Source organism: Gymnoscopelus braueri (genome assembly GCF_963280865.1).
Source record: "Gymnoscopelus braueri genome assembly, chromosome: 1".
In the NCBI taxonomy this organism is placed as follows: Eukaryota; Metazoa; Chordata; class Actinopteri; order Myctophiformes; family Myctophidae; genus Gymnoscopelus; species Gymnoscopelus braueri.
The window spans coordinates 57,800,546-57,817,740 of NC_137603.1; the positions used below are offsets into that span (position 1 = coordinate 57,800,546).

The 17,195-nt window shown below is 41.5% G+C and overlaps 1 protein-coding gene across 1 annotated transcript; it reads left to right on the plus strand.

The window, feature by feature from the left end:
• The first annotated feature begins 465 nt into the window (after nucleotides 1-465).
• On the plus strand, nucleotides 466-16,212 carry khk (ketohexokinase). The gene is made up of 8 exons (XM_080424501.1): nucleotides 466-646; nucleotides 1,385-1,501; nucleotides 3,454-3,588; nucleotides 8,633-8,705; nucleotides 13,260-13,406; nucleotides 14,484-14,572; nucleotides 15,010-15,167; nucleotides 15,853-16,212. The coding sequence occupies exons 1-8, from the start codon at nucleotides 555-557 to the stop codon at nucleotides 15,954-15,956; spliced, it is 915 nt and encodes a 304-aa protein (XP_080280627.1). The 5' UTR covers nucleotides 466-554; the 3' UTR covers nucleotides 15,957-16,212.
• The last annotated feature ends 983 nt before the right edge of the window (nucleotides 16,213-17,195 follow it).

Below are 17,195 nucleotides of genomic sequence, written 5' to 3' on the forward strand. Positions count from 1 at the left end.
TGAAGTGGAGTGCAAAATGATTTGCCTCTGATGTAGTGGAGTAGAAGTAAAGGTATGGAAAATATTGGAAATAATTGCAGCCTAAATAATACCTCAACATTTTACTAAAGTACTGTACTTGAGAAAATATACTTAGTTGGTTGGTTCAGAGTGCAATACACCTCCCAACCGATAGGGCCACGAAGTTGAAAATATGGAGAAAATGGCCACCAATCGGATTAAAATAATTTGCATTGAACAATACCGGAGATACAGGTACTTCTGAGGGCCCGTACAAAATTCTAACATCCGTGGTCATGGGGTAAGCACTTTATGTTTGAAATATGAACGTTTATGTAGATGTACGGGCCAAAAAGAAAGCAAGTGCAAACACTATGTTGAAGTTCATTCATGACTGACAGTCATGGATCAGGGATACCTTCGGGTGAGCTCGGTCATTTCCGTACAACAAAGCCGAACCCTTGCTATGCTAAAGACACAGATAATGACAGGTCTCTTGTCCAAAGTCCAAAGAATTCGGATGTCCAGTGTCAGTGTCGTACAACACAGAGAACATGGGCGACAAGAAGATCCTCAGCATCGGTCTGGTGTGTCTGGACATCATTAACGTGGTGGACAGATACCCGGAAGAGGACACGGACAGCAGGTCTGTTTGGACGACTAAATAATAATCATAATAATAATGTAATAATGTGCTGTTGAAACAACAGCTGCTTCACTGGTTGCATCTGTAACCGTCAGTCAATGAACTGCATGAGCAACAATTAGTATGGCAACGACTCGGAATGTGATGAACTGTTATAATAGGGACTGTTTTATTTGATTATTTTTATTCATTTTTGCAAAGGCGATGCTATGCATTGCATGGCCCTTCGTGAAAGCCACTCCGCAGGATCTTTATGCTTAGTTTTGTGCACTGACTGTTTCCTGACTGCATTACCACTACCACTGACAACGACAAACTTGATAAATCATGAACACAGGTGTATACCGAAATTGTTGACCTACTGAATTCTGTGACTCTAGAGGTCGCTGTGGCACAGCTATTTGTTGTGAGTAATAGCCATAGTAATAGCCTATACCATTACCTACTGCACTGTCTTGGGAAAACAAGACCTCATTATTAGTTATTATGGCTATGAAAATACTGAAATAGAGCTCAGATAAACTGGCATAACTGTTATTTCATGTGGGGAAATGTCTATAGTTCATGTCAAAAGACATAAAAGTAATTTAATAGTCTCCACAAAATTCAGTATGTCAGCAGTTTCAGTGTACAATACTGTCCAGCTGGCCTTGTGTGGTTAGGATTTACACTGCCATTGTAGTGGTTCATTCAGTAATAAATCCCTGGCATTCATTCATATGTGTTGCTGCTCTATAGGTGTTCATCCCAGCGCTGGCAGCGAGGTGGGAACGCGTCCAACTCCTGCACCGTGCTGTCGCTTCTCGGGGCTCCGTGCGCGTTCATGGGGTCCCTAGCTCCCGGGCCTGTGGCAGAGTGAGTATAGGTTAAACAGCAATTAAATACTACTAACTAGGGTTGGTAGTATAGGGTCCGGAACCGGCGAGGAACCAGATCCAACATTGAGGAACCGGAACCGGTTTTTATCACACTGCACTGGTTGACAGTAAGGTCACACAGGCACTTGCCCATCGGGCAAGTACAGGTCATGTTCTTGCTTGCCCAAAGGTCATGCCCACTTGCCCGAAAAGTCAATCGTGATAGGTAAAATTGGAATTACCGTTCATTTTAACATGTTTTTATTTGATTTTATTTCTTTAATTGCTAATTCTGGGGCTGTAAGATATGGACATACATCAATATTTGTGCCAAATTTCTCAATAGCTATACAATATGACTTATTTTAAATTCCACAGACATCTTGTGTTGTGTTTATAGCGAACAAAAGACGGAACTCCCCACTCAAACGAACTTGCCCGTCGGGGAAACCTGAAAGCAAACTCCACCTGCCCGAACTTTTTATTTACTTGCCACGGGCAGTCGGGCAACCGTTAGTGTCAACCCCTGCACTGTCAGAGCTGGAATGTGGTGGACTTCACGTCTGCTATACAATTACAATGCCGGCGGTTCTCAAACTTTTAAATTTCCAATGGTCACCATAACTCTGAGAGTGTAGAAATGGAACCAAGTGGACCCGTACAGGTCCATTTGGTTCCATTTGTACACTCTCAGAGTTACAGACCTGTAAGGGTCCATTTGGAAGCGGACCGGTAAGAGGGAATCGTTAAAATCCAAAATGATCCCAACCCTACTACTAACTCACAGTCACATTGGAAAAGGTTGGCCTAATAATCTGCTTTGTTATTTTAATCAGTCCAACACATTACGAATATAGCTAGGCTACACATTATTACTATTATCAGCTGTCCTCTTAATCTCCCCATGATAAGATAACATGTCTCCATAGAGACATTTTCTCTGGACTCTGTCCTGCAGGTCCACAGAATATAGTTCTAAATCAGCATCACAACATCGCATTTGAAATTTCATGTGACAGTTTATACAGTAGGCTATATACATACTGTACACATCTTCTGACAGTGGTGACTAATCCCCACGGCCAATATCCTACATTGCCTGTTAGTGTTGAGGTAGTCTCGCGTAGCCAGACAACTATTCCACAATCTCTGAATGCTATATACAGTAGTAGTCTGGAACTACACCTCCCGAAATCCGAGACGGGAAGCTGTCATTTGTTCGTCATTTCTGTTCATGAAAATATATCTTAAAATATCTTTACATAAAAAAGAATAATTTCCGCTATGCAGCAAGCTATATATGCTTTGATGATTTTGCTTTATATTCAGATAAATTTGCACGACTGTAAAGACGAAACGGAAGTGGCGAGGAGGCGTCACATCCGCTTCATCGCTTGATCATTTGCCAAGCTTCCGTGCTCCAGCCTGTATGACGCAAGCGTTTGAAAATTGTGGGAGGCAACAGTCTGGCTCGCGAGACTATAGCGTTGAGGTGACCCTTACAGGTTGATGGATGTACATATATCTCCATATTGATTCTGATATTCATTTTGATTTGATATGACTTTGGACACTCAGGAGATTATAATGATTGATCATTATTCCACTTCTCTCCAAGCAGCCACAGTCTCACAGTGTTCACTCCAACCTATCTTATCTCTTCTTTTGAACATTTCCTGAAGGATCGTGGTGGAGATCTGATGTCTTCAATATTTATTTACCCGCTTTCTGTATCATTGTGTTTTCTCTACTCCAATGTCTCCCTCTTTCTACCTTGCTACGGTTTCTTTACTCTCTTCTGCCCTTGTTTCTGTCTTTCTTTTTCCTTCTGATGTTCTGTCCTTTCCTCTCTCCTCCGTCTCTCCCTGTCCCTATTCTCTCTGTGTCTGTCTGTCTGTCTGTCTGTCTGTCTGTCTGTCTGTCTGATGTGGTTGTTGTGTGTTCGTGTAGCTTTGTTCTCAATGACTTCCAGAAGTACGACATCGACATCTCTCTCCTGTCTGAGCATGCTCAGTGCTCCTTCCCAGCATCCGTCGTTATCAGCAACGTCACCACAGGCAGTCGTACTATCCTACACATGAACAGGTCTGTGTTTTGTGTGTGTGTGTAGAAATCCAAATGTGCAAGGGGTGCAGGTCATGTGTTCTTTCGTTCTTCATTTGTGCTCGTGCTAACGTGTGTCCTTTTTTTGCATGTTTTAAAATCTTGAGTTGTTCCAGCTATTAGTCCTTGGTTATTCTGCTCCACTGGTGTTGTGGTGGTCCCCACCGTGCCCTCTAGATGGAGCCATACTAACACACTTGGTCCCTTTCTAGGTAAATGGTGTTCTTATACTTCTGTCTCCCAGCGATAACCTTCTTACTTCACCTCCTCTTCCTTCCCCTGCTGGCTTGGGATAAGTACTGTTTGGAATCTGTACAATCTCCATCATCATCATCATCATCATCATTGAAATGCTCCTGATGATAATGAGGTTTTATTCATTGTTTTATAAGGATATCGTTGCTGTCGGGCAGAACGCTCTTATCTCCATATTCTAACTTTCTGTGTTTTTTCGTAAATTAACGCCCTACTTGATCACACTGCAGCATCACACAAAAGCATCAAAAGTAGCAGATCCGCAAACTCGAAACGCTGCGCTTGTAGATCTGCTACTTTTGAATTTGAATCCTGAAAAGTAACAGTTTTGGACATGGTTTCCACCCGACAGTGACAATATGTTTTATTATACCGACATCTCTTACACAACGGATCCATGTGCTGCTTTATGCACGAGAACTCAGATCTGATGAACAGCTCAATTCCTTCCTCTCCTTTTACATTCTTCCACTCTTTCAATCTTGTCTCTTGCTCTTTTTTTTCTTCTCTTTGCCTGTCTTGCTATAGTTTCATTGTTGGGGATTTCTCCAGGCGAGGGGTGGACATCTCTGCCGTGGCCTGGCAGCAGGTGGGCGAGACCCCCTGTGCCTGTTGCGTGGTGTGTCCCACCACCGGCTCACGTACCGTCCTGCTCTCTGACATGTAAGACAGACAGAGCCGATGGGATGAAGGGATCAGACCAGTGTTGCCAGAGTTTGCGAGTGAAACAAGCGACCATGTCTATGAAAACAAGCCCAAAAGAAGCGACCAGTTTTACCACTTGAGCCCTATTACGTAAATCATTTATTTGAAAATAGCCGATCTACAAGCTCTGTGAGTTTGTAGATCTGCTATTTTCAAAAAGAATCTTGAAAGAATCTTTAAATTTGTTTAATGTTTAGAATTTATTTTAACAACACCAATCTTTTTGGGGATCCCTGGCACAAAATATCTTTAGATGTGGGGTCCGCAGACAAAAATATATTAATTTGGGGGGGTTAGGGTGACAATGTTTGTCCTTGACATGACAATGTTTGAGAAACACTGGTTTAAACAACATTAGGAAGGATGCCCAAATAAGCAAGTACACTTCAGAAACAAGCCCTCCCCCCAAAAAGCAACCCGCAACTACCAATATTTACAAGCGACTTTACAGGAAAAACAAGCCCAAGAAGCAGACCTGGCAACACTGGATCAGACCTGGCGTCAAATAGTACTTTACAAATACTTGTGCTTTGTTTTAAAAGTGCAGTGTATTGCCTCTGGGGGTGAGATACACACATTTTGCAAAACATTAAGTTATACTGTAGGAAAGCCATAGGTAAGTGAAAATCACTTTTTTTCCTAACATCTAAAATGAGATTTGGCTTGACTAAATGATAAAAATTTTAAACCAATTGTGTACATGGAGAGGAAACAAAATGATAAACTATGGGGTAAACCCCACCCATATGGCACTCAATGGCAGTTAAAACACACACAACTATGTATAAATACTGTTTGATCCTGGTGTGGAATGGCTCCATAAACGTCACGATCATCATGGAGCATTACATGATGATTTCATGTTGGGGTCTAATGGAGAGAGCTGAACCACTGCAGAGAAATGAGGGAGAGAGAAAGTCAGAAAGACAGTCCTGTTGCTGAAAGGTCACATGTTTGATTCCCTGGCCAACGATGTAAGTTTTATTTATATATATTTTTTACTTTTTACCCATTTATCTCCCCAATTAGTCAATTAGCCAATTGATTCCTCCCCACACACAAATCTGTGTTGTCACTGCTGATGTATCCTACTGACTAACCTACCAGTGAGGAGCCCACACCGGGAGGACATAGAGTTTTCGTGCTACTCCCCCCGCCCAACACTCCCTGCTGACAGGTGCCGCATCAGCTCGTAGGATTATGTGCAGTGCCAATTATCTCCCCGCCCCGACTTCCCTCCCCCGAACACGGGCCAATTGTGTTCTAGTAGACGCTCGACAAAGCCGGATGCACCACGGTGGATTTGAACCCACGACTTCTGTGGTGGTGGGCAGCTACTTTACCACTGCTCCACCCACGCGCTACGATGTACGTTTTATTGGCAGTGGACTTTGAGTTATACAATCCAGTAGGAGAGACATTGCTTTTGCTATTAGGAGGCTTTGCCCATGAAACAAACGACTGATCAGACTTCCTGAGGATTTGGATCCAATATACAGTACATGTACAATGCTCTCCACTAGGCGGAGTCACCACTGGTGGTGAGGAGGTAGCCTGGCATGGCCAGATTAAAGTGAGGAGGGTTGAAAGCCTTCAAATTCAAGGAAATACACACTACAGAGGGGGGTTTGGGGATAATTAGATTTTTTAAATGTATATCGTTGCTGTCGGGCAGAAACCTCTTATCTCGCCATAACACATTTTTGTGTTTTTTCGTAAATGAATGCCCTACTTGATCATACTACAGCGTCACAGTATCAGACAGTTTCATAAGAACCAGATCTGCCAACTTGTAGATCTGCTACTTCTGCTATATTTTGCCTGAAAAGTAACTGTTTTGGACATAATGAGGTTTCCACCCGACAGAGACGATATGTTTATTTGACAGGGACAATACAAAAAAAACAATGTATCAATTATTAAAACATGAAACCGTTGCATTGTATGCAGGTTTTCGGTTAGGCCTTTCTATATATCTACCTAGTTAAAAAATACTCCAATTACAATAAGCACATGCTCTAATCTAAACACGTACAAAAGCAATAACGTTCCCAAATTATAGTCATGAAAGCAATGACGTTAACGTTTTAAAACGTGCACAATATTAGTGTTCGCAGCTTTGGTTTAATTTCAACCAGTGTTTTATACCTTTTCATTAAATATTTTGAGTTTGTTATTTTATTTTAAAGGTTTTTTTCATTTAATCGTCACTTTAGACTACCCTGTGCAAACTGTCTACACTCTGAGAACACTGAGAGTGTCCATGACTACCACTGAGCCGCTTTGCCGAAATGAAGACGAGCAGTAGCACTGTTTCAAAAGATAACACCTTCATATCCAGTTGATCCAGAGGTTCAAATGGTGGCTGGAAAAGTGCATCCAGCACTAAGGACAAATCCCACGACGGGACCAGGCACTTAGATACTTGGCAGACCCTGGGTCATGTCTGCAAATACCACATGACAGGCTGATATGGCTGTCAGGTAAACCTTAATAGCGGTGAAGGCTTTACCCTTATCCAAAAGCTCATGACTGAGGATTGTGATTTTCTTTTTTACACACCACTCCTCAGTCCTCAAACACACAGATTAGGCAGATCCAGAGGAGGAGGACATTTCTCCCCACCAGGCTGACGGGTCTCTGCATGGCTTGAGAAGAGGAAACATTTCTGTCATCCAATAAACTGCTCGCTCACATTGGAGCTATCAGTATCAGCGACAACCCCTCCTCCTGTCCTCTCATCATCAGTATGGGAGAAATCAGAGAGAGAAGGACACGGAGTCTTTTGCAGAGCTTTCCCTAGTTAATATGAGGGCTAGCATAAACACTTAGTTAGTTACTAATTACTAGTAGATAGGTTTAGTGTAGTTAGCCAAAATAGCATTTTAGTTGCATGCTGGCAACCAACATGCTCTCTCGAAGCTTAAACTCTGGCGAAGAGAGTGGATTGACTGACCAACATTATAGCAGGCCTAGGGCAGCCAAAGACAGTGTAGGTGCAGAAACAGACTAGCTAGTACCCATTACCCAACACAGTAGCAGTCCCTCTGTAGTGGTGTGGGAGTAATTCTACTGATCACTTTCAATTGATCCAACTGATGATCACTGCATGTCTAATGATATACCACCATAATGGCCATTACATTAACATTGATGTGGTAGCAGATTCAGCACTGGTCAAAAATACATAATTTGTTTTATTGCCACAGTTCCTTCATGACAAATTGTCTGTCTGCCAGTAATGCCAGAAACATGAAAATAAATCAGTGCAGCACTAAGAATCATGAGGTGTGGCGATGTGTAATCAAAGCAGACTCCCCATGTCTATCTGATTGTTTTGGGGTTCATGGTTTAAGGAAGTTGTACAGTAATTAATACAAAGCAGCATGTTTTTTCCGTTCTGTTCAGTTCTTCTTGTGTTGTTCACTTTGGCTTCTCTTTGTCCTGTTGTGTTGCATTCTGTTCTCTTCTGTTACTGTATATTCCATCCCATTAAGTTATACTATTCTTTTTGGTTTGGTTGGACAATGAATCATTGAATCATATTTTTGGTTGAAAATCAGGAAAAATGTCAACCATGATCAGTGTGAAGCGCTGACATCCTGTAATTCAGTGGTTCTCAAAGTGGGGTCCGGGGACCCCCAGATACAGGTTTGTTTGTAGACCTGACATATTATAGTGTGTGTATAGTTTCAATGTACAGATTTCTTTTTAAAAATATTATACTGTTTAGACTGATGATAGGTTCTTAGTTTACCTATGATCCTAGATGACTATTTCTATGCATTTGATGTATTACCTCGTATTTACCTTGCTTACTGTAAATCGCTCTGGATTAAGAGTATCTGCTAGATGCCTAAATTGTAATTGAAAATTGTTCCAGGGGGTCCCCAGCATAATTAGTTAATACAGTGTCAAAATCATTTTAACTACTTTAACCATATTTTATACTTTGGCTATTCAAAAATAGCAGATCTACAAGCTCACAGCCTGTCACTTTGTGCCGTGCTGCAAGCTTGTACACCTGCTATTTTTTTTTTACATTGAAAATGTCTCCCCCCACCAGGAACCTACCAGATGTGTCAGCAGCAGATTTCTCCAAGGTGGATCTCAGTCAGTACAAATGGATTCACTGGGAGGTGAGTAGTTTCTACTGGGCAACTCTGGATGGCCAACAACAGTAAAACACTTATCTTTTGAGGTGCACAGGAAACCTTCACGTTTTTCTTTTGTCTTTCCTTGGGAGTGGATGTGCGTGCTCTTCCGTGTTATATCTTCACAAGAATAAACATAAGAGGAATCATACGGAAATGAAATCCAGAAAGTACTTTCAGAAAGTATTTCTTCATCTCTTTGAATCCAACAAGTTGCACATGAGAAAGAAAAAAAAAAGTTTAGTTGTTTTACATCATCAAGTTTTTGTGTAATTGTACCCCCTGTGTATTTTCTACTGGTGCTCGGCCTATTAACAATTTTGTTTATTTAGCTCTGGTCCATAGCGTTAGTGAGTTGTCCAAGTTTTTTTTTATGTATGATGTGACATACCGATGTCTAAACTGTAGTTAAAAAAAGGGAAAAAAAGAATATAAATTTGCTCCTCACTGAAACAAAGATTGTTTTGTGTGTTGAAAGTCTTCTCTCCGCAGTGCAGTGGGAAGCCTCTCAGAACTGCAGCCTTTTGTGTAAAAAACACTTTTTGGGCAGAAAATAAAATATCACCACTAGACCGGGAAACTTTGATTCACTCCTCAACGCCAATTGACCAGACTGCAATTTAGTGGATGGATTTTGAATTTTTGGGATTTTGAAATGCAAAAAATGTTTTTAGTTGGACACCTAGGTGGGCCACCGAGTTAGAGTGCATAGTACCATAAATATGTAGTCCTTAACGCAGCTGACTCCGGTTTAGAAGTTCAAAGACAACCAAAGATAACTGTTTGTCATCATGGTATGCGCTCTTATTTTGGTGAGCCATCCGACCTGCCCTTTTTTTAAATATTTTTTCTAGATTGTTTGGGGGGCCAATACCCACTGCGCTGTTGGCCATGGGAATCTTCTCCGAATCACATGGAGATTTCATTTTATTAATTTTCTCCCAATTTAGTTCATGTAATTGATTAATTGTCAGGTTGGTCCTGACATCTTTTCCCAGGCCTCAGCTATTTTAAATCTTTGTAAGCCATATCCAATAAATGGTAAATGGTGCATTTATATAGCGCTTTTATCCAAAGCGCTTTACATTGATTGTGCCATTAACGCATTCACACACACAATCATACACCGATGGCGGAGGAAACCATGCAAGGCACCAACCTGCTCATCGGGAGCAATTAGGGGTTCAGCGTCTTGCTCAAGGACACTTCGACACTAACTCTAGGGGAGCGCCAATAGAACAATATTGACACATTTAGGGTTATAGAATCATTTACTGCCCTCCCCTCAGACGCAGCACAAGGTGGAGGGTGGACTCCTTCTGGATGTTGTAGTCAGACAGGGTGCGTCCATCTTCCAGTTGCTTGCCAGCAAAGATCAGCCTCTGCTGATCAGGGGGAATGCCTTCCTTGTCCTGGATTTTGGCCTTGACATTCTCAATGTTGTCACTTGGCTCAACCTCCAGGGTGATGGTCTTGCCAGTCAGGGTCTTGACGAAGATCTGCATTCCTCCCCTAAGGCGCAGCACAAGGTGGAGGGTGGACTCCTTCTGGATGTTGTAGTCAGACAGGGTGCGTCCATCTTCCAGTTGCTTGCCAGCAAAGATCAGCCTCTGCTGATCAGGGGGAATGTCTTCTTTGTCCTGGATTTTGGCCTTGACATTCTCAATGTTGTCACTTGGCTCAACCTCCAGGGTGATGGTCTTGCCAGTCAGGGTCTTCACAAAAATCTGCATGTTTAAACAATGTGAGTCGTTGAGTCAATTATGCAATATATCAATCTAAACGATCTGTCTCTATGATTCTCTTAGGATCCACTTAAACAATATCAAACCAGCACTCTGCAAATTGTTGAAGTGAACTCTCCGCCCCCTTCTTTTATGTTGCCGGTAACATCACAGCTCCGACATCATCTGTGGTCAGACACAGTTCTGACCTCATGTTGTGACATTTTGAATGTCTCCAAAATTCTAGTGCACTACCCTTTGTTGGAGTACTTATCGCAGTGCTGTTATAAGAGTACTTGGAGGACACTGTATGACATCAGTCAACAGCACTATGTCAGTACTGTGACGTCAGGCCAGTGTTGATTTCGTCGAGTAAAACAGTGACGAGAAATGTTGGTCGACTACCTTTTTTCGCTGACGAAAACTAAATAAAAGACAAATAAAAACTAACTATGATGACTAAAACTAAGACTAAATATATTGACAGTTTCGTCAACAAATAAAAACTAGACTAAAATGTTAGTGAGGGACTAGTGGATCCAGTAAAACTGCGACGCGTTGTGAGCTTGTAGATCTGCTATTTTCAGCATGCAACCAAGTGTAAAATCAAGGCACCGCCAAAATACATTTTAGTCGACTAAATCAACTGTAGATTTAGTCGACTAAAATCTCATGATATTTAGTCGACTAAAATCTCATGATATTTAGTCGACTAAAATCTCATGATATTTAGTCGACTAAAACTAGACAAAAACCAAAACATTTCAGATGACTAAAATATGACTAAAACTAAATGGAATTTTATTCAAAAGACTATGACTAACACTAAATCAAAATGTGGTGTCAAAATCAACACTGCGTCAGGCATCTCCATATTATTTGGGTAAATACGGACACGCATGCGTGTGTGCGTGTGCACTCGCGTGCTTGTGTGTGTGTGTCTATTAACACAGATTCCTGGAATTAATAGATTGGAGATTGACTTCAGTGCACACCTACTGTACTTAACTATCTACAAAACTCTATCAGTTACTGGTTATTATTCTAGACTACTGTAAATTGTGTGTATGTGTGCATGTGTGTTTTGTGTTTATGTGCATATCACTATATAGCCTCTTTATCTTGTGCCATGGTTTCCTGTACATTTTGCCTTGATGTTGTCCTTTGTATCAGGTTAGTAGAAATAGCCTTTGTTTCCACAAAACAATGTATTACTAATTAATCATACCTAACTAAATCAGATTAACGTTACAGTCCTCAATTTTGACAAAAGGTTGTTGAGCTCAACAGCCAATTTCATTACACCTCCATGCTGTGCTCCTGAAGCATCATCTTGATTGTCTGGAACATTTTATGGCTGAACTGAGCTACTTAGTTTTTCCACTTAGAATTGCCAGACATGAGAGAGAGCCTCTGAAAATATTCTGTGGTCAATTTGAGGGGTCCCTTTGATTAGGTGTAGCCCCAGGGCATCTTTGCTCTTAATCCAGCCCTGAACAAAGTATATGCAGTACCTGGATTGATAGCTGTACAAATAAGGATTTCAGTGCTGAAGATGGTACTGGTGTTTCATTTTGACAGAGTAATAGCCCAAACCTTCAGATAGTACTAGAACAGTTGTTTTCAACCAGTGGTCCGGGGACCACCAGTGGTCCTTGCGGGAGTACCAGGGGGTCCCCAGCAAAATGTGTTAACATAGCGTCAGAATCATTTTAACCACTTAGTTTTGGCTATTCAAAAATAGCAGATATACAAGCTCATAGCGCGGCACAGAGTGCCGTGCTATGAGCTTGTAGATCTGCTATTTTTGAAAAATCTTATACATTACATACATTTTAACTCAAATCTTTTACTTCGGGGGACCCTGGCACAAAACATTTTCAGATGTATATCAATGTAGGGGTCCTTGGCATGAAAAAGATTGAAAACCACTGTACTAGAAGATTCAAGTAGCCTACTCCCTTGTGTGCTCTTTTTCTGAATGTGCGTGCTCTTTGTTATGTGTTCACAAGAATAAACAATGCCATTTCCCATTAGAAAGGAGGTGTCATTCACAGCTGACGTTTTTCCCTTTTCCTCTTTTCTCCTTTGTTCAGTGTTTTAGAGTGTTCTGTATTTGTTGATGACATGCATTAGTGTGTTATTCTTTATGCTATGTTGAATACATTGGACCACAAGAAGACCCCAGGACTTGTTTGTGTTATCCTTTTAGCCTAAATGTCTGAGTGTACCTTGTGCTGTTTTACATTTCTGACTAATAAAGTATTCAATCAATCAATCAAAGGAGACATACTGTAGGGTGACCAAGGGTTCATTCAGTAGCCTCGCGTGGCCAGACAATATCACACGACACACTGCGTGGATATTATTCTGGTCCCTATCAACGATAGATTTTTTTCCAAGGGGCGGTTACAAAAAGATCCAAACGGACTCTATTGGTTAGATCTAAACCAATCAGAGCAGTGCTTCCTTGTTCACGAACCAATCAGAGCAGTGCTTCCTTGTACGTCATTGCTCCAAATATGGTGATAAGCCCGCCCACATTTGGATACTGGGCCCTGGTTGGTTCCGCACAACTGCGGAGGGAGAGAAATGGAATCTCTATGGAGGGGGGCCAGACCTAATCTGCCGAGGGCTAAAGTGCGATGCAATTTTGCAAAGGCAGATTCGTCTGGAACCAGGCTATTCATTCAGGTCTTTTATAACTCATTCCATGTGTTGGTGTTAAGGTCCGTCATACGGCCAGAGAAAGCTTGTTTTTGTGCGAAATAAAACATTTAATAACCATTTTATGATCCGAACTGTATGTTCTCAGGGCCGTAATGCAGAGGAGCAGGTGCAGATGATCCAGCAGGTGGCGCTGTATAATAACTCATTGCCACAGCAACACAAAATCACTATTTCTGTGGAGATAGAGAAGACGAGAGAGCCTCTGTATCAGCTGTTTCCCCACGGAGACGTGGTACGAGTCCTCTCAACCACACTCACTGTTGCAAACACTTAATAATGTTGATTAAAAACATACATTCGTATTCACAGCAATTATTGACACACTTGGTATGCAAAATCCCTATTGCAGTTAGAACTGCAGACTCACTCCTAATCTTCCGCCGTAATCTGAAGACTCACCTTTTCAGACTCCATGTTAGCCCGTAGCACTTGCCCTAGCCTTGATGATCTTGCAGGCTTATGCAAAGGCTAAAATGTAATTTAAAGGGATAGTTAACTCCCAAAATGACTTTTTTTCCTATCGATTAGTCACCCCATGGAGACTTGAATTCATTGATATTTTTTTGTTTTTGTTTAATTTCTAAGCCAATTATTTGATGACCGGCAGTGGTTCAGGTAGGAGACACAAAGAGTCTCCTTTGTGTCTCCTACCGGAACCGCTGCCTAGGCCTACCGGTCCACTGATCATCAAATTATTAGGAATGCGACAAAAACAAAACAATATCCATCCAAGTCACCCCAGGTCAACAAATGAACCTGGCATCCTATACTTTGTTAGCCTGGTTCCATACCATAGACCCCTCCCACTCTCTGAGTGGACTGCCTCTTGGTCTGGACTTGTAAATGTGAACCTAGGACTTCTCCGGTACAAAATGCATTGCCCAATGAGAGGCGGAGGTGGGCGTGGGGATCCCTTAGGATTGGTTTAGGGAATTTCTAATCCCCTCCCCCTTGTAATCACCAACACTGGAGCCAATTTCAGACTGAAGCTCCACGCAGCTTCAGTCTGATAATCAGGCTAATACTTTGTAGGATGGCATCCTATAGTTTGTATAGTTTCAATGTACAGATTCAAATATATATTATACTGTTTAGACTGTGATCCTAGATTACTATTTCTATGCTTTTGATGTATTACCTCGTATTTACCTTGCTTACTGTAAATTGTTCCAAACACTTAATAATGTAATGATTATAAATTCATATTCACAGCATACTTAGTGAATATGGTATGTCACAATGCCTGATGTAAATGCCCTCCACTATCCTTTTTTATTGCATTCAATTCTCTTTTTTCTCCCGTAACCAGGTGTTTGTGAGTAAGGACGTGGCCGTGCACTTTGGGTTCCACTCGGCCGAGGCGGCGGTCAGGGGCCTCCACGGCAGGGTGAAGAAAGGGTGAGTGCTTCTCAACTGGACTCTCTCTTTTCCAGGTGTTTCGCTCCCGGGTGGGCGGACCCATTTTTATGGGTCGCGACTCGCAAGTAAACATCCCTTTTTTCACTTCTTATTTAAAATATATATATATATTTCAAAAGATTTTCAATTTCTTATTTAATTCTTTTTTTTTATTCCATAAAAAAATACATGTAAAAAAAACTTTAGAAGTAATAAGGATAGCAGATCTACAAGCTCACAACGCGTCGCATCGCAACAACTTGTTGTTTTTAAGTTGTTTTTATTGACCCCTTGCCCCGCCTTCTTCTTCTTCCCCCCTTTCTCTTATGGATATAACAAAGACGATGCACAAAAACGAATTTCACCCACTGTTTTACACCTGTAAACCCTGTGATGTGACAATAAAGTCTGATTCTGATACATCCTGGTGCCTGTAGGGCCATTCTGATTTGTGCCTGGGCAGAGAAAGGTGCTGACGCCATGGGTCCTGACGGCTCGGTCGTCCACTCGGACGCCTTTCCCCCTGAAGCGCTGGTCGACACACTGGGAGCAGGGGACACCTTCAACGCCGCAGTCATCTATACTCTGTCTAATGGTGAGATATTCATTCTAGTGGGGCTGGAAAGAGTTTCTGATTCACTCTTTCTGAAAGGGTTTGCCTGGATTCACCTGCTTGGACTATATTAGGGGTCTTCAACGGGGGGTTCCGGAGCCCTAGGGGGTCCACAGAGTTACTACTGGGGGCCGCCAATTCCTTCGTGATACGAAACTTTTTTCTTTCTTTTTTTTACATTAACCACTTGGACCACCTAGCATCCATACTCTGAGGGGAACATTAGCCAAAAATAGCAGATCTACAAGCTCATAACGCCTCGCAGCGCTTGTAGGTCGGCTATTTTCGGCAAAGAGGTTTGGTGCGAGGGGGAAAAAAGCAGACCAAGTTTTCTACGTATTGAGGGTTTAAGCGGTTGTCTGAAAACACTACACAATGACAGTGCTGTCAAACACGTCTATCTATGAAATCTATGAAAATATTTAATCTGCAACAACATTTTATACAATATGTAGTGGGGGGGGGGGGGTTCCTGCTTCATCTCTCTCAGTCTCAGCTAAGGGGTCCTTGGCCTGAAAAACGTTGAAGACCCCCCTGGTCTATATGATAGAGAGGGCAAGCCATCCAACACACACATACATACAGTATAGTACATGGGCTTAGAGATTTAACTTGGATTATGGAAGAAACATTAATAATACCCGACCTCCTCTCGCTTTTTCTGAAGGGGGAAGTTTACAGGAAGCCCTGACCTATGGTTGTGAGGTGGCCGGAAGGAAGTGCGGCATCCACGGTTATGATGGAATCGTGACGAGGCAAAGTGATAAGTGACAAACAGGTGGAAAATTGTATAAAGGAAGGAATATTGAAGAGACAGAGGAAGAGGTACCCCAAATTATTTTGGGGGGGTTCCCAGTTGATTAGCTTAATGTGCAACATTGTTTTCTCACTCAACAGTAAACAAACCAACAGTATAAGTGTATACAGGGTATCTGCACATTTCTAAAGTGACAATTTAAGGACTTTTAAGACCTTTTAATACTAAATTGGCCAAATTGTCAAATATTGCGTAAGGAAGAGGCAAATTTTGTGAAAATAGTCGATCTGCAAGCTCACAGCGCCTCGCACTGCGAGGCGCTGTGAGCTTGTAGTTCGGCTATTTTCGCAATATTTATATGTGGAACCGAGTCAAACTAAATGTAATGCCTACAATTCCAAGTGCTTGTCATGGTGGGGGGTCCCCAGTTCAAATATGATTATTTTGGGGGGTCGCGGCCTGAAATGTTTGGGAACCCTTGAACTAAACTAAACACCTGACAGGTAAAGCTGTTGAGCTTACTTGGAAAAAATGGACGCCCCACAAATGTTTATCTTCCTCTTCCTACAATTATGAAGGCAGTAGCTAAAAATGGTGCACTTTGTTTTGGGGTGTGATGGAGAAAGATGTACAACTGATGAAATGCTTATAAAAGTTGAGATGTTTTCTCCTGCTTGGTTCAATTACCAAATTTTGATCAGCAAAATGTTATGTCAAGCCATCCACTGAGAAGTTGAGATGAGATGGAATCCGACAGTCTTCTTGACTCTTGGAGATATTTTTTATACCTATATGTGATATTGCCTGTGGTGAGGGAGAAGGGGCGATTGTGAGGTGTAGCCTTCCAACCATGCTGACACAGTGCTAAAACAGTCGATTTATTAGTTGATTTATTCCAATCAGTCACAAAGGTTAGCAAGCCATAGGCATTGATGAATTTGATAACTTCATTGAGTGATTGATTTGTATCATATAGAAATAATATGTCATCTATGTACAGACAGATTTTGAACGTTAAGTTGTTTGTTGTGATGCTGGCCAGTTTTTTCCATTGTTTGATTGTCAAATGGCAACATTACATGACAACAACCATTATCAAACTTTATCCATAAAATACTTTCAAATGTTTAAAATACATTTCTTTAAAAGCCTCCAACTTCAAACACGTCACATTAAAAAAAAGAAAATAAAACGTCTGGTTTATCTTTAAATAAAATGCAATACAAATGTATTTTTGCTTTACATGTTAAATT

Coding starts and splice junctions, on each gene's coding strand:
- khk (XM_080424501.1), top strand. CDS start 555: ATGGGCGACAAGAAGATCCTCAGCATCGGTCTGGTGTGTCTGGACATC. Junction 1,502..3,453: donor GCTCCCGGGCCTGTGGCAGA/GTGAGTATAGGT, acceptor GTGTTCGTGTAG/CTTTGTTCTCAATGACTTCC. Junction 13,407..14,483: donor TGTTTCCCCACGGAGACGTG/GTACGAGTCCTC, acceptor TCCCGTAACCAG/GTGTTTGTGAGTAAGGACGT.